This window comes from Nomascus leucogenys, chromosome 5 (assembly GCF_006542625.1).
Source record: "Nomascus leucogenys isolate Asia chromosome 5, Asia_NLE_v1, whole genome shotgun sequence".
NCBI classification, from domain to species: domain Eukaryota; kingdom Metazoa; phylum Chordata; class Mammalia; order Primates; family Hylobatidae; genus Nomascus; species Nomascus leucogenys.
In genome coordinates, this window is record NC_044385.1 from 65,949,852 (window position 1) to 65,964,197 (window position 14,346).

Sequence of the window (14,346 nt, forward strand, 5' to 3'; positions counted from 1 at the left end):
CAAGAAGAGTACTAATTACATGATAATGTGGTACTGATCCTTATGTTGCAGGGTAGCTGTGAAGATAAAAATAGTGTATAATAAATTCTAGCACAGAGCCTGATTTACAATAAACATAGTTGCTAAATAATGGGAGCTACTATTATCAACACAATGAAAAATGTAGAAGGCTGAAAATTCTATGACTCACTAGACATAGCTTTAATAAATGCCATATTATATTTTGATGAAGCCACAGTAGCCAATACAAAGTGACTTCCTCTTATTTCAGAAGCCAAAGGGCAAGAAAGCTTAAATAACCGTCTAAAGCAATGGTGTCCAATCTTTTGGCTTCCCTGGACCACACATAAAATACACTAACACTAATGATAGCTGATGATCTAAAAAAAAATTGCAAAAAATCCATAATGTTTTAAGCGAGTTTACAAATTTGTGTTGGGCAGAATTCAAAGTTGTCCTGGGCCATATCTATGTAGTCTGCAGGCCTCAGGTTGGACAAGCTTGATCTAAAGGAGAGGAATAGGAGCTTGGAGAGGCCCTCCTTTCAACCTTTTCTTTTTTCTTTCTTTTCTTTTCTTTTTTTTTTTTTTTTTGTTTGTTTGTTTTTAGATGGAGTCTTGCTCTGTCGCCCAGGCTGGAGTGCAGTGGTGCAATCTCGGCTCACTGCAACCTCTGCCTCCCGGGTTCAAGCAATTCTCCTGCCTCAGCCTCCCTAGTGACTGAGATTACAGACACGCACCACCGCGTCTGGCTAATTTTTGTATTTTTAATAGAGATAGGGTTTTATCATGCTGGCCTCGAACTCTTGACCTCAGGTGATCTGCCCACCTTGGTCTCCCAAAGTGCTGGGATTACAAGGGTGAGCCACCTCATCTGGCCTCAACCATTTCTTAGAAGGTAAGAATCTCCACATTTCACTCTATTGCATGGTGTTTCTGTCATTTTCTTTTAAATCCTTTGCTCTTTTACATGTGTGTATTTGTTCTCCCATTGAATCGAAATATTTAGGTCAAAGCATATCTTTTAATTCTTTTAATGTTCTACTACTTTATGGAGCTTACTATAAAAAATTATCTTTCACATTTTCACTAAAAAACGTTATTTTCAAAAATATATGGATACGTACACACACACGTATCTGATGAGGCACACCTGAAAATTTATTTTAACTCTTGACAAATATTGATTTTAAGCTCTTAACAATTTATAATTAGCCTCATAAAAACATACTTAATGAAGCATTTAAAACATAAAATAATTTCCCTGTTTTCATGCTACCACATGTTATTTTAATTCATGAATTATCTTGTTTACTTTTTTACAATTGTTAATTCAGAGAATTAGAAATAAACAAGAAAAGTGGGTCATGGTTACTGTACCTTAATAACTTCTGTTAATATATTTAGTAATACATGAATAAGACTAGACAATTTCAATCAGTTTAGAAAGGTACAAAATGGAAAATGTAAGCCTTCCTTCCACTGGAATGCCATCCTGAAAAAAAATCTAAATTTATATGTATCTCTCCATTTCATACATGTAAGTGATCTCATCATACATACATAATATAGCTTGCTTTTTTACATAATATGTTGTGGAATTCTTTCCCTGTTAGCATTTAAATCTCCTTCATAGCAGATAACATTTGCATAGTATTCTGCTGAATGAATGAGTGCATCATAATTTATTTGTTCAGTCCTCTATTGATAGACACTTTGGTTGTCTCTCTTTCCTCCTCCCTCCCTTAGTCTCTCCTTCCTTCCCTCCTTTCTTTCTCTCTCTCTCTTTCTGCCTCTCATTCTCCCTTCCTTCCTTTCTCTTTCTTTCTCTCTATTTTTCTATTACAAACCATGATATGATAAATATCTTTGTTCATATACTGTGGCAAGTTTTTGCATTATATCCATAGTAAATGCCTAGCAGGAAGAGTGCCATGTTATGAGGACACTCAGATAGCCCTGTGGGAAGGCCCATTTGGTGAGGAATTGAGCCTCCTTTTAGTGAGTAGTATATGCCAGCCATGTGAGTGAGCCACCTCGAAGTGAATCCTCCAGCACCAATTAAGCTTTCAGATGACTGCAGTCCTAGGTAATATCTGACTGCAGCTTCATGAGAGACCCTGAGCCTAAACCGCCTAGCCAAGTCACTCTTGATTTCTTGATTCACAGAAGTTATGATTTTTAAAAATATACTAGTTTTGGGGTAATAAGTAATATCAGATATCTAAAATACTTACGGCTTGGAACAGTGGTTATCAACCCTGGACAATTTTGCCCCTCAGGGGCATTGGCAATGTCTGAAGACATTTTGATCGTTCCAACTGGGGAGGATGCTACTGGCATTTAGTAGATAGAGGCCAGCAATGCTGCTACACATCCTACAGTGAACAGAATAGTTCCCAACAACAACAACAAAATATGCAGCCCCAAATGTCAATGGTGCCAAAGTTACGAAATCCTGAATCCTAGAATAACTTAAATAACATTAGAATCAGTTTTTTTTTTTTTTAAATAAGGTCTCACTCTGTCAACCAGGCTGGTGTGCAGTGGCATGATCTCGGATCACTGCACCCTCCGCCTCCCAGGCTCAAGCAATCCTCCCACCTCAACCTCCTGAGTAGCTGAGACTACAAGAGCAAGTGATACCACGCTGGGCTAAATTTTTGTATTTTCATAGTGACAACTCCGTCTTGCCTAGGCTATTCTCAAACTCCTGGGCTCAAGCTATCTGCCTGCCTCAGCCTCCAAAAGTACTAGGATTAGAGGTGTGAGCCACCATGCCCAGCCCAAATATTTTCTTTCTTTTCTTCTCCTTTTCTTTCCTTCTTTTTTCTCTCCTGCTTTCTTTTTTCTTTTCTTTTCTTTTTTCTTTTCTTTTCTCCACACCCCACTCCAGCCCTCCCTCTCTTTCTTTCTTCTTGTTTTTTGGTGACAGATTCTCACTCTGTTACCCAGGCTGGAGTGCACTGGTGCAATCACAGCTCACTGCAGCCTCAACCTTCTGAGATCAAGTGATCCTCCCACTTTAGCCTCCCAAGTAGCTGGGATACAAACATGCACCATCACAACTGGCTAATTTTTAAAATTTTCTGTAGAGGTGGGATCTCTTGATGTTGCCCAGGCTAGTCTCATATTCCTGGGCTCAAGTGGTCCTCCTGCCCCTATCTCCCAAAGTGCTGGGATTACAGGTATAAACCACTGTGCCCAGCCTCTATATCTTTATCTTTTCTTCTTCTCTTTTTTTTTTTTTTAAAGAAGGGGTCTTGCTCTACCATCCAGGCTGGAGTGCGGTGGTGCAATCTTGGCTTACTGCAACCTCTGCCTCCCAGGTTCAAGCGATTCTCCTGCCTCAGCCTCCTGAGTAGCTGGGATTACAGGCATGAGCCACTGCACCTGGCTCCATATCTTTTTTAATTTTGGATTTTTAATCACCTTTACAGGCACTTCAATGGTAACTGATGAAGCAAGTCCTGACCAATGTAAAAACATATTTTTGCAATGAGGTGCTAAAGAGTCACACAACCTCTTTTGCAAGCTAGTTGAATTCCAAGATTCTGTCCTTTTTGGAGTTTTGGAAAACAATATGTGAAATAGGTTATTATTTTAATTCTAACACTTTTTCTATAGATCCTTCTGGATTATATAGGGACACAATTGCATCACCTATTAAAAAGTGTAAATTTTTAAAATTCTCTCTATTCTTTATGACTTTTTTCTTAGTTTATTATTCTGGTTTGAGCCTCTAGTGAAATATTGAATAGCAGTGATAGTGGATAGTTTTTATCTCATTCTTGATGTCAAGAAGAAAGTTTTAAATATTTCCTTAGGTGTGATGTTTGTCATAGGGTTTTTTTTTTTTTGTATATACTCTTAATCCAATTAAGGAAATCCCTTTCTATTCAAATTGCTAAGAGTTTGCTTGTTTCTTTAATCATGAATGGAAATTGGATTTTATCATCTGCTTTTTCTCAATCTATAGAAAAGCTCACATGGGAGAAAGAATAGTTGCAGCAAATGGTGTGGGAGACAACTGAATATCCATGTTTAAGACAATAAAACTGGATCCCTACCTAACATCCATACACAAAAATTAGCTCAAGGTACAAGATAGGCTTTAATAAAATAAGTGCTGAAACTATAAAATTTTATTAGGCCTGTGCAAAAGTAATTGCAATTTTTGCCATTACTTTCAATGGCAAAAACTGCAATTACTTTTGTGCCAATGTAATAGAAGAAAACACAGGAATAAATTTTTGTGATCTAGGTTGGGTAATAATTTCTTGAATAAGGCACCAAAAGCACAAATAATAAAAAAGGAAATTGGTAAGCTGTATCTCATCAAATTAAGATCAACTGTGCTTCAAAGGATGCCATTGAGAAAGTGAAAAGACAAGCAAATTAGGAAAAAATATTTTGCAATAAATTGTTAGGACTAGTATCCAGAATATATAAAGAATTCTTACAACTCAGTATCATTAGTCACTAGGAAATGGAAAGCCAAATCTCAATGAGATATCACATCACACTGAGTAGGATGGATAAGATAAAAAAGACAGACCATAACAAGTGCTATTCAGGTTGTGGAGAATACTGGAGCCCCTCATACAGTGCTGGTGGGAATGAAAAATGGGGCAGTCACTTCGGAAAACTATTTGACAGTTTCACAAAACATTAAACGTAGAGTTAACCATAAGAACAATCTACTCCTAGGTATCTTCCTAAGGAAAGTGAAAAAATATATCCACACAAAAACTCTCACATGAAAATTCATAGAGGCATTTTTCATAAAAGCCAAAAATTTGAAACTATCTAAATAGCCATCTGACAAATGAATGAATAAAATATGGGAGATCCATATAATGGATTATTATTTGGCAATAATAGGGAATGAATCACTGATACAAGCTACAAAATAGATGAACCTTGAAAAATTATGCTAAGTGAAAGAAGTCAGGCATGAAATGTTACATATTGTACAATTCTGTTTATATGAAATGTCCCAAACTGGCATATCTATAGAGACAGAGAGCAGATTTGTGGTTTCCTCGGGTGGTAGAGAGGGGAAAATGGGGAGTGCTAGTGGGTACAGTTTTCTTTTTAAAGTAATGAAAATCTCTTAAAATTAGATGATGGTGATATTTGCCAACTCTGTAAATGAACTAAAAGCTGTCATATTTTATACTTTTAACAGGTGAAGTTTATGGCCTGTAAATTATATCTCAATAAAGTTTTTAAAAACTAATATAAATTTGTATTTTTTATTACTTAAACATTTGGTCTATTTATCTCCAATTTACTTTTTAAAATAAACAGCTTTATTTTTTTTTTTTTCAATTTTAAGATAGGGCCTTGCTCTGTCACCCAGGCTAGAGTAGAGGGCAGTGGCATGATTATGACTTACCACAAGCTTGAGCTCAAGTGATACTCCCACCTCAACCTTCCAAGTAGCTGGGACCACAGGCATGCCACCACACTCGACTAGTTTTCGTATTTTTTTTTTTTTTTTTGTAGAGACAGGGTCTCGCTATGTTGCCCAGGCTGGTCTTTAACTCCTGAACTCAAGCGATCCCCCTGCCTAAGCCTCCCAAAGTGCTGGGAATACAGGTGTGAGCCACCACACCTGGCCTAAAAAACAGCTTTGAGATGAAACTTGCATGCCATCCAATTCATTCATTTAAAGTGTACAGTTCAGTGGTTTTTAGTATGTTTACAGAGTTGTGCAACCATCACCACAATTTAGCTTTAGAGTATTATCATCTCCCCAAAAACTAACCTGTACCATAAACTGATACTCCCCATTCCCTCTTCCCAACACTCCTCTTCCCAGAACCACTCATCTACTTTCTATCTCTATTGATTTACCTATTTGAGAGATTTCACATAAAGAAGTCATATAATATGTGGTATTTCATGACCACTCCTTACTTGGCATGTTATCATTGTCATTCCTTTTAATTGCACATATTTGCAAACTCTACATTATATTATTGCTTTGTATATATACAAATTCATTTGGATATATACACCTTAGGTAAACCTTTGATATTTTAATTTTGGTTACACTGAACTTAAATTTATCTGTGAGAGAGAAAAGACATCTTACAATATTGAGTCTTCCTGTTGAAGAGAACAATATATTTTTTCATTGATTTAACTTTTATGTTCTCCCAGTAGCACTTTAAAGTTTCTTCATCTAGGTTCTCTGTATTTTTTGTTGAATTCATCCCTAGATATTGTTGCTTTTGTATATTTTTTTCTTTTGGATAGTTGAGCCTTCTCTTCTTCATTAGAGTAGAGAAGAGTGGTTTTGTCAGTGCTTTATGTGACTTGTGTAACAGGTAATTTTCCCTTAAGTCTGATATACAATATAACTATGTACATAGACATATATGAAACAAGGAAAATTTATGACAAGAGCCAAATAGTGTTTCTGACAAATAATTCACAGAAGCCCAGCGATTTTATTTTGATCCAACTTTTAAAAACTGAGAAAAGGGTCGGGCGCGGTGGCTCACGCTTGTAATCCCAGCACTTTGGGAGGCTGAGGCGGGCGGATTACGAGGTCAGGAGATCGAGACCACGGTGAAACCCCGTCTTTACTAAAAATACAAAAAATTAGCCGGGCATGGTGGCGGGCGCCTGTAGTCCCAGCTACTCGGAGAGGCTGAGGCAGGAGAATGGCGTGAACCCGGGAGGCAGAGCTTGCAATGAGCCGAGATTGCGCCACTGCACTCCAGCCTGGGCGACAGAGCAAGACTTCGTCTCAAAAAAAAAATAAAAAAATAAAAAAAAAATAAAAAAAGCCAATGACATTTGTTTTCCAGAGTTTCCTGGGAAGTTTTCTCAACTTGTTAATTTCTTATCCATTACTTTACAGCTACATGGGCTCTGGTCCCTTTGTGTTGGGCCAAGTTCATCTTGTTTTGAGGCCTGTACACTTACACACTTTCTTCTGCCTGGGAATGATTTCTCCTCACATTCTGATTCTCCTTCAAATCTCAGTTTAAGTGTCAACTCCTCTCCAAACCTCCCTGAGTGAAGTGGGCCTTTTCCTCCATTTTCTTTCACTGTGCTACTTCAAGCCCTGAGCACTCATCACAACCTAATAACATCTGTACAGCTTTGTCTGTTTCAGACACACAATGTAGATTCTCCAGTGCCTACCAGAGTACCTGGCACATACTATGCCTTCAATAAATAATTTTCAAAAAAATGAATTCAGATAAGGCAAATTTAATTTAAACTTTCATTTAACTTACATTGAATGTATATGCCAGGCACAAGTCTTGGTATATTTTACATATTACATTTGATTGTCATCTAATTAGCTCAGAAGGTCGCAGATTCATAATTCCAAAGTCCTCTCTAATCCTATAAATTTTCTCCTCCTACCTGAGGGTCTCGTCCCGCCCCCCACATCTTCTCCACCCCTCACGCTTCTGGAAGCCCAAGCAGGGTTACCCGGCGGAGACTTCCGGGGCCGATACGCATGCGCGGCTGATCTGCACATGCGCAATACTCACGCTGCCGCCGCCGTCGCTGCCAGGCTGAGGTGGCAGCAGGGGGCAGGACGCGCAGCGCTATGGCCGAGGGCAGCGGGGAAGTGGTCGCAGTGTCTGCGGCCGGGGCTGCCAACGGCCTCAACAATGGGGCAGGCGGGATCTCGGCGACGACCAGCAACCCGCTGTCGCGCAAGCTGCATAAGATCCTGGAGACGCGACTGGACAACGATAAGGTAACCGGGGCTGGTGGGGCCGGAGTCACAGGTTCCCGCGGGGCAGAGCCGGGCCAGGGGCTGCGTCTGTCAGGGACCCACCGCGGTCTCCCTCGTCCCGGCAGCAGAAGGACCGCGAGTGACCCCAGACCTGCGGGTTCCGCTGCTCTGCGGGCGCCGGCGAGGGTGAGAAGGGGGAGCCCCAGCAACCTCCGGAAAAGCAAAGGGGTTTCCAGGGCGTTCTCTCCACCTGAAAAGGTGCCTTCAAGGCTCTCTGGATGGGATTGGTGAACGGTGGCGCCTCGAGAAGTGTCCTCCAAACACCCCCGGAGGCATTTGGCTGTGTGAGCTGGGAGAGAGGAGGAGAGCATAAGACTGGATAGGAAATAGATGCAGAAGAGCAGATTCCAAGATAAGGCAGCGCGAATGGGGGTCGGGAGACCAAGAGAGCAGTGGTAGGTAGGGATAAGGATGCGTTTCCACCGACAAGTGACAACAATTGCAATAATTTGCAGCGCGAAAAAACTACCTTTGCCCGTGGCTGAAATGAACTCATATGTACTAGTTTTTGTTATGAGCCAAGCGCTAAGATTTGTGGGCTCAGGCTGTATTTCTTTAGAAGATAAACTGACCGCATGCTCTCCCAAGTACCTCCTGAAACTTAAGTTGGACTTTACAGCTCCTCACATACCCAGCCATCTCTTCTGTCTCTGTGAGTCGCTAGGTAAATTGGTCATGGCAGTGTAACATAAAGAAGAACATATGTCAAAATTAGAGAGTTTTATAGGTGAATATGTAGGTAATTGAAAATAAGCTGTCGATAACAATTTGACTCCGATATGTAAAAAAATAACATTGCAATGTAATGAATAAGAAATTAGGGCTCTGGGGGCTACCACTTATTAGATAGAACCACTAAATGTGTGCATTATTATTTAAGTTCCTTCACTAATCTCAGCTTCTGTTTAGGAATTAGGAATACTGCTAGTAACTTTCTCATGGTTGTTATTTGAGGACTCAGTGAGAGACTCCAGGTAAAGTCCTTTGCAAAGAGCCTGGCACTTACTGTTTCTTAACAAATATTAATTTTATCATAAAATTTATGAAGTGTTTAATGTTTCTCATATTGATATTTATTGTATCATTTAAGACTGCTACTTGCTCTGATATAGATAACATGGCTTTTTTTTTTTTTTTTTTTTTTTTTTTTTTAGACAGAGTTTTGCTGTTGTTGCCCAGGCTGGAGTGCAATGGCGCAATCTCGGCTCACCGCAACCTCTGCCTCCCGGGTTCAAGCGATTCACCTGCCTCAGCCTCCCGAGTAGCTGGGATTACAGGCATGTGTCACCACGCCCGGCTAATTTTGTATGTTTAGTAGAGACGGGGTTTCTCCATGTTGGTCATGCTGGTCTCGAACTCCTGACCTCAGGTGATCTGCCCACCTCAGCCTCCCAAAGTGTTGCGGTTACAAGGCGTGAGCCACTGCGCCCGGCCACATGACCTTCTTTTTACCGTGAGGAAAATAAAGCATGGAGAGAGTGCAGCTAGGTTGTCATATAACTAGTAACTGGTGGAACTGTAATTTGCATCTGAGTCTGTGATTTTGTTTATTCAGCATTACTGATTACTTCTTTGAACCAGACCTTAGGACATTTCAAGGCTATAGTCAAAAGAAACTGCTTCACTTTATGGGTTTTTTTTTTTCTGTACGGTAAGTAAGTATTTATAGTTGTAAACATATTTTTGCTTCCTCCGAAATACTAAATTGAATTTATATAAATAGCTTTACTATTTTTGTCAATCCAGCCAATATTTCAAAATAACAAACAGAAACATGAAAGGGTAAGCCTACTAGAATATACAGTAGTGGAGGTGTAGAAATGTATGTCTGCAGAATTTAGGGTACTATGGGGATGTCCTGGGCTTGGTTCTCTGCTCTGTCTTCCATTCATGTTCTCTCTGTAAGAAAAATCATGTACTTTCATGGTTTTAAGTAGCAAAAAGCGTGATTACTCTCAAATTTATAACTCTGTTTCTGACATCTACTGAGCTCCAGATTTTAGTTGTCTATACTATACCTTCAGTTGGATACTGATTGATGTCATGGAACTTAACATGGGCGGAACTCTTGATTTTTCCCTAAACTGGTTCCACTCTCACTAAAGAACATCACCATTTACCCAGTCAAGCAAGAAGCATATGAATAATTTTGGATTCTTGTCAACTTTTTTTTTTTTTTTTTGCATCTCCTATCAAATCCACAAACATATCCTATAGGTTCTACTTTGAAAAATATTTTTGGAATATCTTTTTTTTTTTTTTTTTGAGACCAAGTCTTACTCTGTCGCCCAGGCTAGAGTCCAATGGAGAGAACACGGCCTTACTGTAGCCTTGATCTTGCTGGCTCAAGCGATCCTTCTGCCACAGCCTCCCAGGTAGCTGGGTCCGCAGGCACATGCCACCATACCTGGCTAATTTTTTAACTTTTTTGTAGAGATAGGGGTCTCACTATGTTACGCAGGTTGGTCTTGAACTGGCATCAAACTCTCCTCCCAACTTGACCTCCCAAACTGCTGGGATTACAGGTGTAAGCCACCGTGCCATGTTTTGGAATATCTCTTTTTCATTTTTGCTACTGCCATCTTGATCTAAGCCACTATCAAACCATACTTGGATTATTTTAGTTTTTTCTCTTACCTACCTCCTTTCTTGTATCCCTCTACCATTCATTTTCCTTACAAAGTTGGAATAAACTTTTATAAATATAAATCGTATTACATTACTCCCCTGCCTAAAATCGTAATGATTTCTCATAACTTCAGTCATAGTGGCCTTCCTTCTACCACTTTAGGGTCTTTGTACTCATTGTTTGCTCTGTCTGTGGAAGGCTTTGTCCCCATGACTGGCTGTTGCCTACCACTGAGGCCTCAGTTCAAAGTCACCTCAGAGAGGCCTTCCCCTTTAAGTTTCTCCAAGTTCTACTTCCAGTTATTCAGTTTCTAGCCTGGAGGATTCCAGTACTTATTCTTAAATAGATTGTCCCAGAGATAGTTAATGTGTACATTATATATGTGTCAACTAGGTATACACAAGTAAGTATGCATGTATATATTCCTTTTAAGTTTTTAACTGTTGGTATTATAACTGTTTCTATGCCTTGATGTTTCACTTAACATATCTCAAAGCTTATACTACGTAAGTGCATAAAGATTTTTTTTTGTAAATGGGTATATCATAATTTATTTAACCAATCCCTTTTAGATGGACATTTATATTATTTCTAGTCTTTGCAATTCCAAACAATTCTGCAGTGAATAATCTTGTATATATAACACTATACACAAGTAAGTATACCCTTATTGTGTTCTGGAAATAAGCATGCTTCAGTAATTTGAAGGTCATTCAATATTTTTTGGATTGTTTAATGAAAAATAATTTGAAAATTATTTCATTACATTTTGTCTTGAGATTAGGAAACCATTTAAAAATTAGTTCCAGTAACTGTCTTCTGTTACCAATTGTATAGGAGATGTTAGAAGCTCTCAAGGCACTTTCAACCTTTTTTGTTGAAAATAGTCTGCGGACTCGAAGAAATTTACGTGGAGATATTGAACGTAGAAGTTTAGCCATCAATGAAGAATTTGTAAGCATTTTCAAGGAAGTGAAGGAGGTATGTAAACTCTTTTCATTTAGCATATATTGAAAACTTACTATTATGCCTGGCTCTGTGCTAAGTATTTTTTTGAATTAGGTTGATATATTTGCTATTTGTATACTATGCCCAAATAGAAAGCTAATTTCTCTTGCTGCATCTGGGTCTTTATTTGTATTAATGTGATTTATGAATCTGTGACTTCCACAAATATTAATTCTTAGAAAGTTAACATTGTTCTAGAAGATTATCTTAGGAATTTTAGCTTTTTTAACAAAAAAATTAACATTTCCCTGAATGGCTTTCCAATAGAAATATCCCCTCATTGCATAAACCTCTCTTGGATAGCAACTTCTCTACTGGAGATTAATTAGAATTGAGTTACTTTTACTATATCCTAAAATATGAAAATTTCAGATTAAGATCAGTAACTTCAATGTATTAATAATGATTCATCATACTTGAGAGTGTAGTCCACTCTCCATAGAGTGAAAATAAATTTTATTTATATTATATCTTTATTATGTAATATTTTATTAACTGTTTTAATACATTGTAATATTAATATATTTCTATGTGAGTTATGGAAGTGTTGTACATGGTTTCAATGAATGTTCAATAAAAATAGGTTGTTTTTAACACCTTGATAGGTTTTTATTGACTGAAGACTAATAATTTGGAAAGGAATTAAAAAAAAAATTACATTACAGACGGAATCTTGCTATGTTGCCTAGGCTGGAGTGTAGTGGCTGTTCCCAGGCTTGATCATAGTACACTACAGCATCGAACTCCTGGGCTCATGCAATTCTCCCACCTCAGTCTCCCAAGTAACTGGGACTACAGGTGCGTGCCACCATGCCTGGCTCTTTTAAACAACATTTCCTACTAAAAGTAACAATCTTACCAGTATCAGAAAGCAAAGATGCTATCTGAGACTATTGGATACATGTCAAAAGGACTTTGGAGCTAATGTGAAGAGGATTCTTCTACTGGCCAAACATAGGACTATTTGAACATCAATAAGAATAACTGCAATTGAATAACACTAGCAATAAAGGGATACTCAGTTTTATAAAGCATTTGCCGTTTTCCTGCGGTCATATTCTCTAAAAGGAATGGACTATTTTCTTTACATTTTTTCTAACACTAGATATTATTCTTTTTAATCATTTCCAATTTTAAATATGGGATCTCTTGTCATGCCTTGACCAAAAAAATAAAAAATGATGTAACTAAAATAAGGATTTAGCTAAGAGAAGAGAATCTTCTTCTTACTGTATATATGATGTTTGATGTTACTTTTCTCCTTTTCAGGAACTTGAAAGCATAAGCGAAGATGTTCAAGCAATGAGCAACTGTTGTCAAGATATGACAAGTCGCCTACAGGTATTATATAATGGCTAGATTTTGGCATAGTTCCTGCTATAAACTTTCAAAAATTATTAGGTCAACAAAATGTGTAGATATCTAATCCATAATGCCCTGTAGGAAATTTGAGTATAAATATAATCCTTATTTTTAAAAATTGTAGCTATCTTTGTGTTTCTTTGGATATGATTTATTAATATTGTTCAATTAACTTCAGAGCGTTTATGTTTTGGTCTAGCCAATACAGAGCTAACTACGTAGAATTTTGATAAATCTTTCAATTCCGTAATATTCTAGAAATCTAGGAGTAATGATTTTTTTTAGTAAGAAGCCTTAGGAATAATTTCACACTAAAGCTGTGCCTGATAAAGACCCAGCTTAATTCTGATTTATGCATAACCTTAAAAAAATTCTGGGAAAATATGTATACTTTTAGGTCTTTGAATGAAAGCAATCCTAAACTTATAATTTGGCAGCAGAATCAGCATTTGACTTAATTACCCTCATTCATCTAATTTTGGAATAGTACATAGAACAGTTTCCTCCTAAGGGCCAATCATGATTATATCTACTACCTTCACATTTTAACAGCGAGCTTGTATCTCTAAGTGTCTCTTGGAACGATTGACATCAACAGTGATTCTAGGAAGAATCATTAATGGATATTCTACAGATTAATCACAGGCTACTTGCATCATCAGTTTGCAGGACTAGTTAATTTCTTGTTTCTCTAAAATTTTATCTTTTCTGGTCTTGTCTAAATTTTGATATTCTTACTAATCTATCAGATATTATTGGCATGTTTATTGTCTCTTAGTCCAATATTTAGATATTTGTTAATTTGACAATATTTAAATAATTATATAATATATACTAATTATTAATGGCCATTTCACATTTTTGGCATATATTTACTTTATTCCTTAGTGGTTGATTTTGTTTGACCCTTCTTTTTCTTTAACTTTATTTCTTTTTCTCCTCTTTTAACTTCCATGATGTAAGGGCTTTTCTCAAATTATACTTTATAAGGTTTTCTATATTGTACTTTTGTGTTTTTTAAGTAACATTATGCTTTGTTATATTGGACTACTGAGTTTCTGATTTTTAGTGGTAGTATCTCTTATTTTTTAATTTGTATCCTTAATTATGTTTTTATACTTTTCATCATAGAGAGTTTTAAATATAAAAAGATCATAGTATTTCTATTTGTGCTATTTTTCAAACAGTTTATAAATATTTTAAATTACAACCAAAGTGTCTCTTTCTGTTTTGTCCTTTGTATTTTTTTTTTTTTTTTTTTTTTGAGACAGAGTCTCGCTCTATCCTCAGTGGTGTGATCTCGGCTCACAGCAACTTCCACCTTCTGAGTTCAAGCAATTATGCCTCAGCCTCCCAAGTAGCTGGGATTACAGGCGCCTGACACTGTGCTGGCTAATTTTTGTGTTTTTAGTAGAGACAGGATTTCGCCATGTTGTCCAGGGTGGTCTGGAACTCCTGACCTCAAGTGATCCGCCTGCCTTGGCCTTCCGAAGTGCTGGGATTACAGACGTGAGCCACCATGCCCGGCCAGTCCTTTATATTTTCTTTGTACCCACCTCACATCCTATTTTTTC

At 37.6% G+C, this 14,346-nt stretch overlaps 1 protein-coding gene across 3 annotated transcripts in view; it reads left to right on the forward strand.

Annotated features, from left to right (window-relative positions):
- The first annotated feature begins 7,481 nt into the window (after positions 1 to 7,481).
- COG6 (component of oligomeric golgi complex 6) overlaps positions 7,482 to 14,346 on the forward strand; it is a 101,653-nt gene continuing 94,788 nt past the window's right edge. For 2 of the 3 annotated variants that reach the window (XM_003270010.2, XM_030813305.1), the window contains exons 1-3: positions 7,482 to 7,734; positions 11,240 to 11,383; positions 12,680 to 12,751. In XM_003270010.2, coding sequence (XP_003270058.1) covers positions 7,582 to 7,734; positions 11,240 to 11,383; positions 12,680 to 12,751 — 369 coding nt within the window. In that variant the 5' untranslated portion in view covers positions 7,482 to 7,581. Of the gene's footprint in view, positions 7,735 to 11,239; positions 11,384 to 12,015; positions 12,209 to 12,679; positions 12,752 to 14,346 lie in introns of those variants that run through there. The other variant, XM_030813306.1, reaches the window with a different exon arrangement.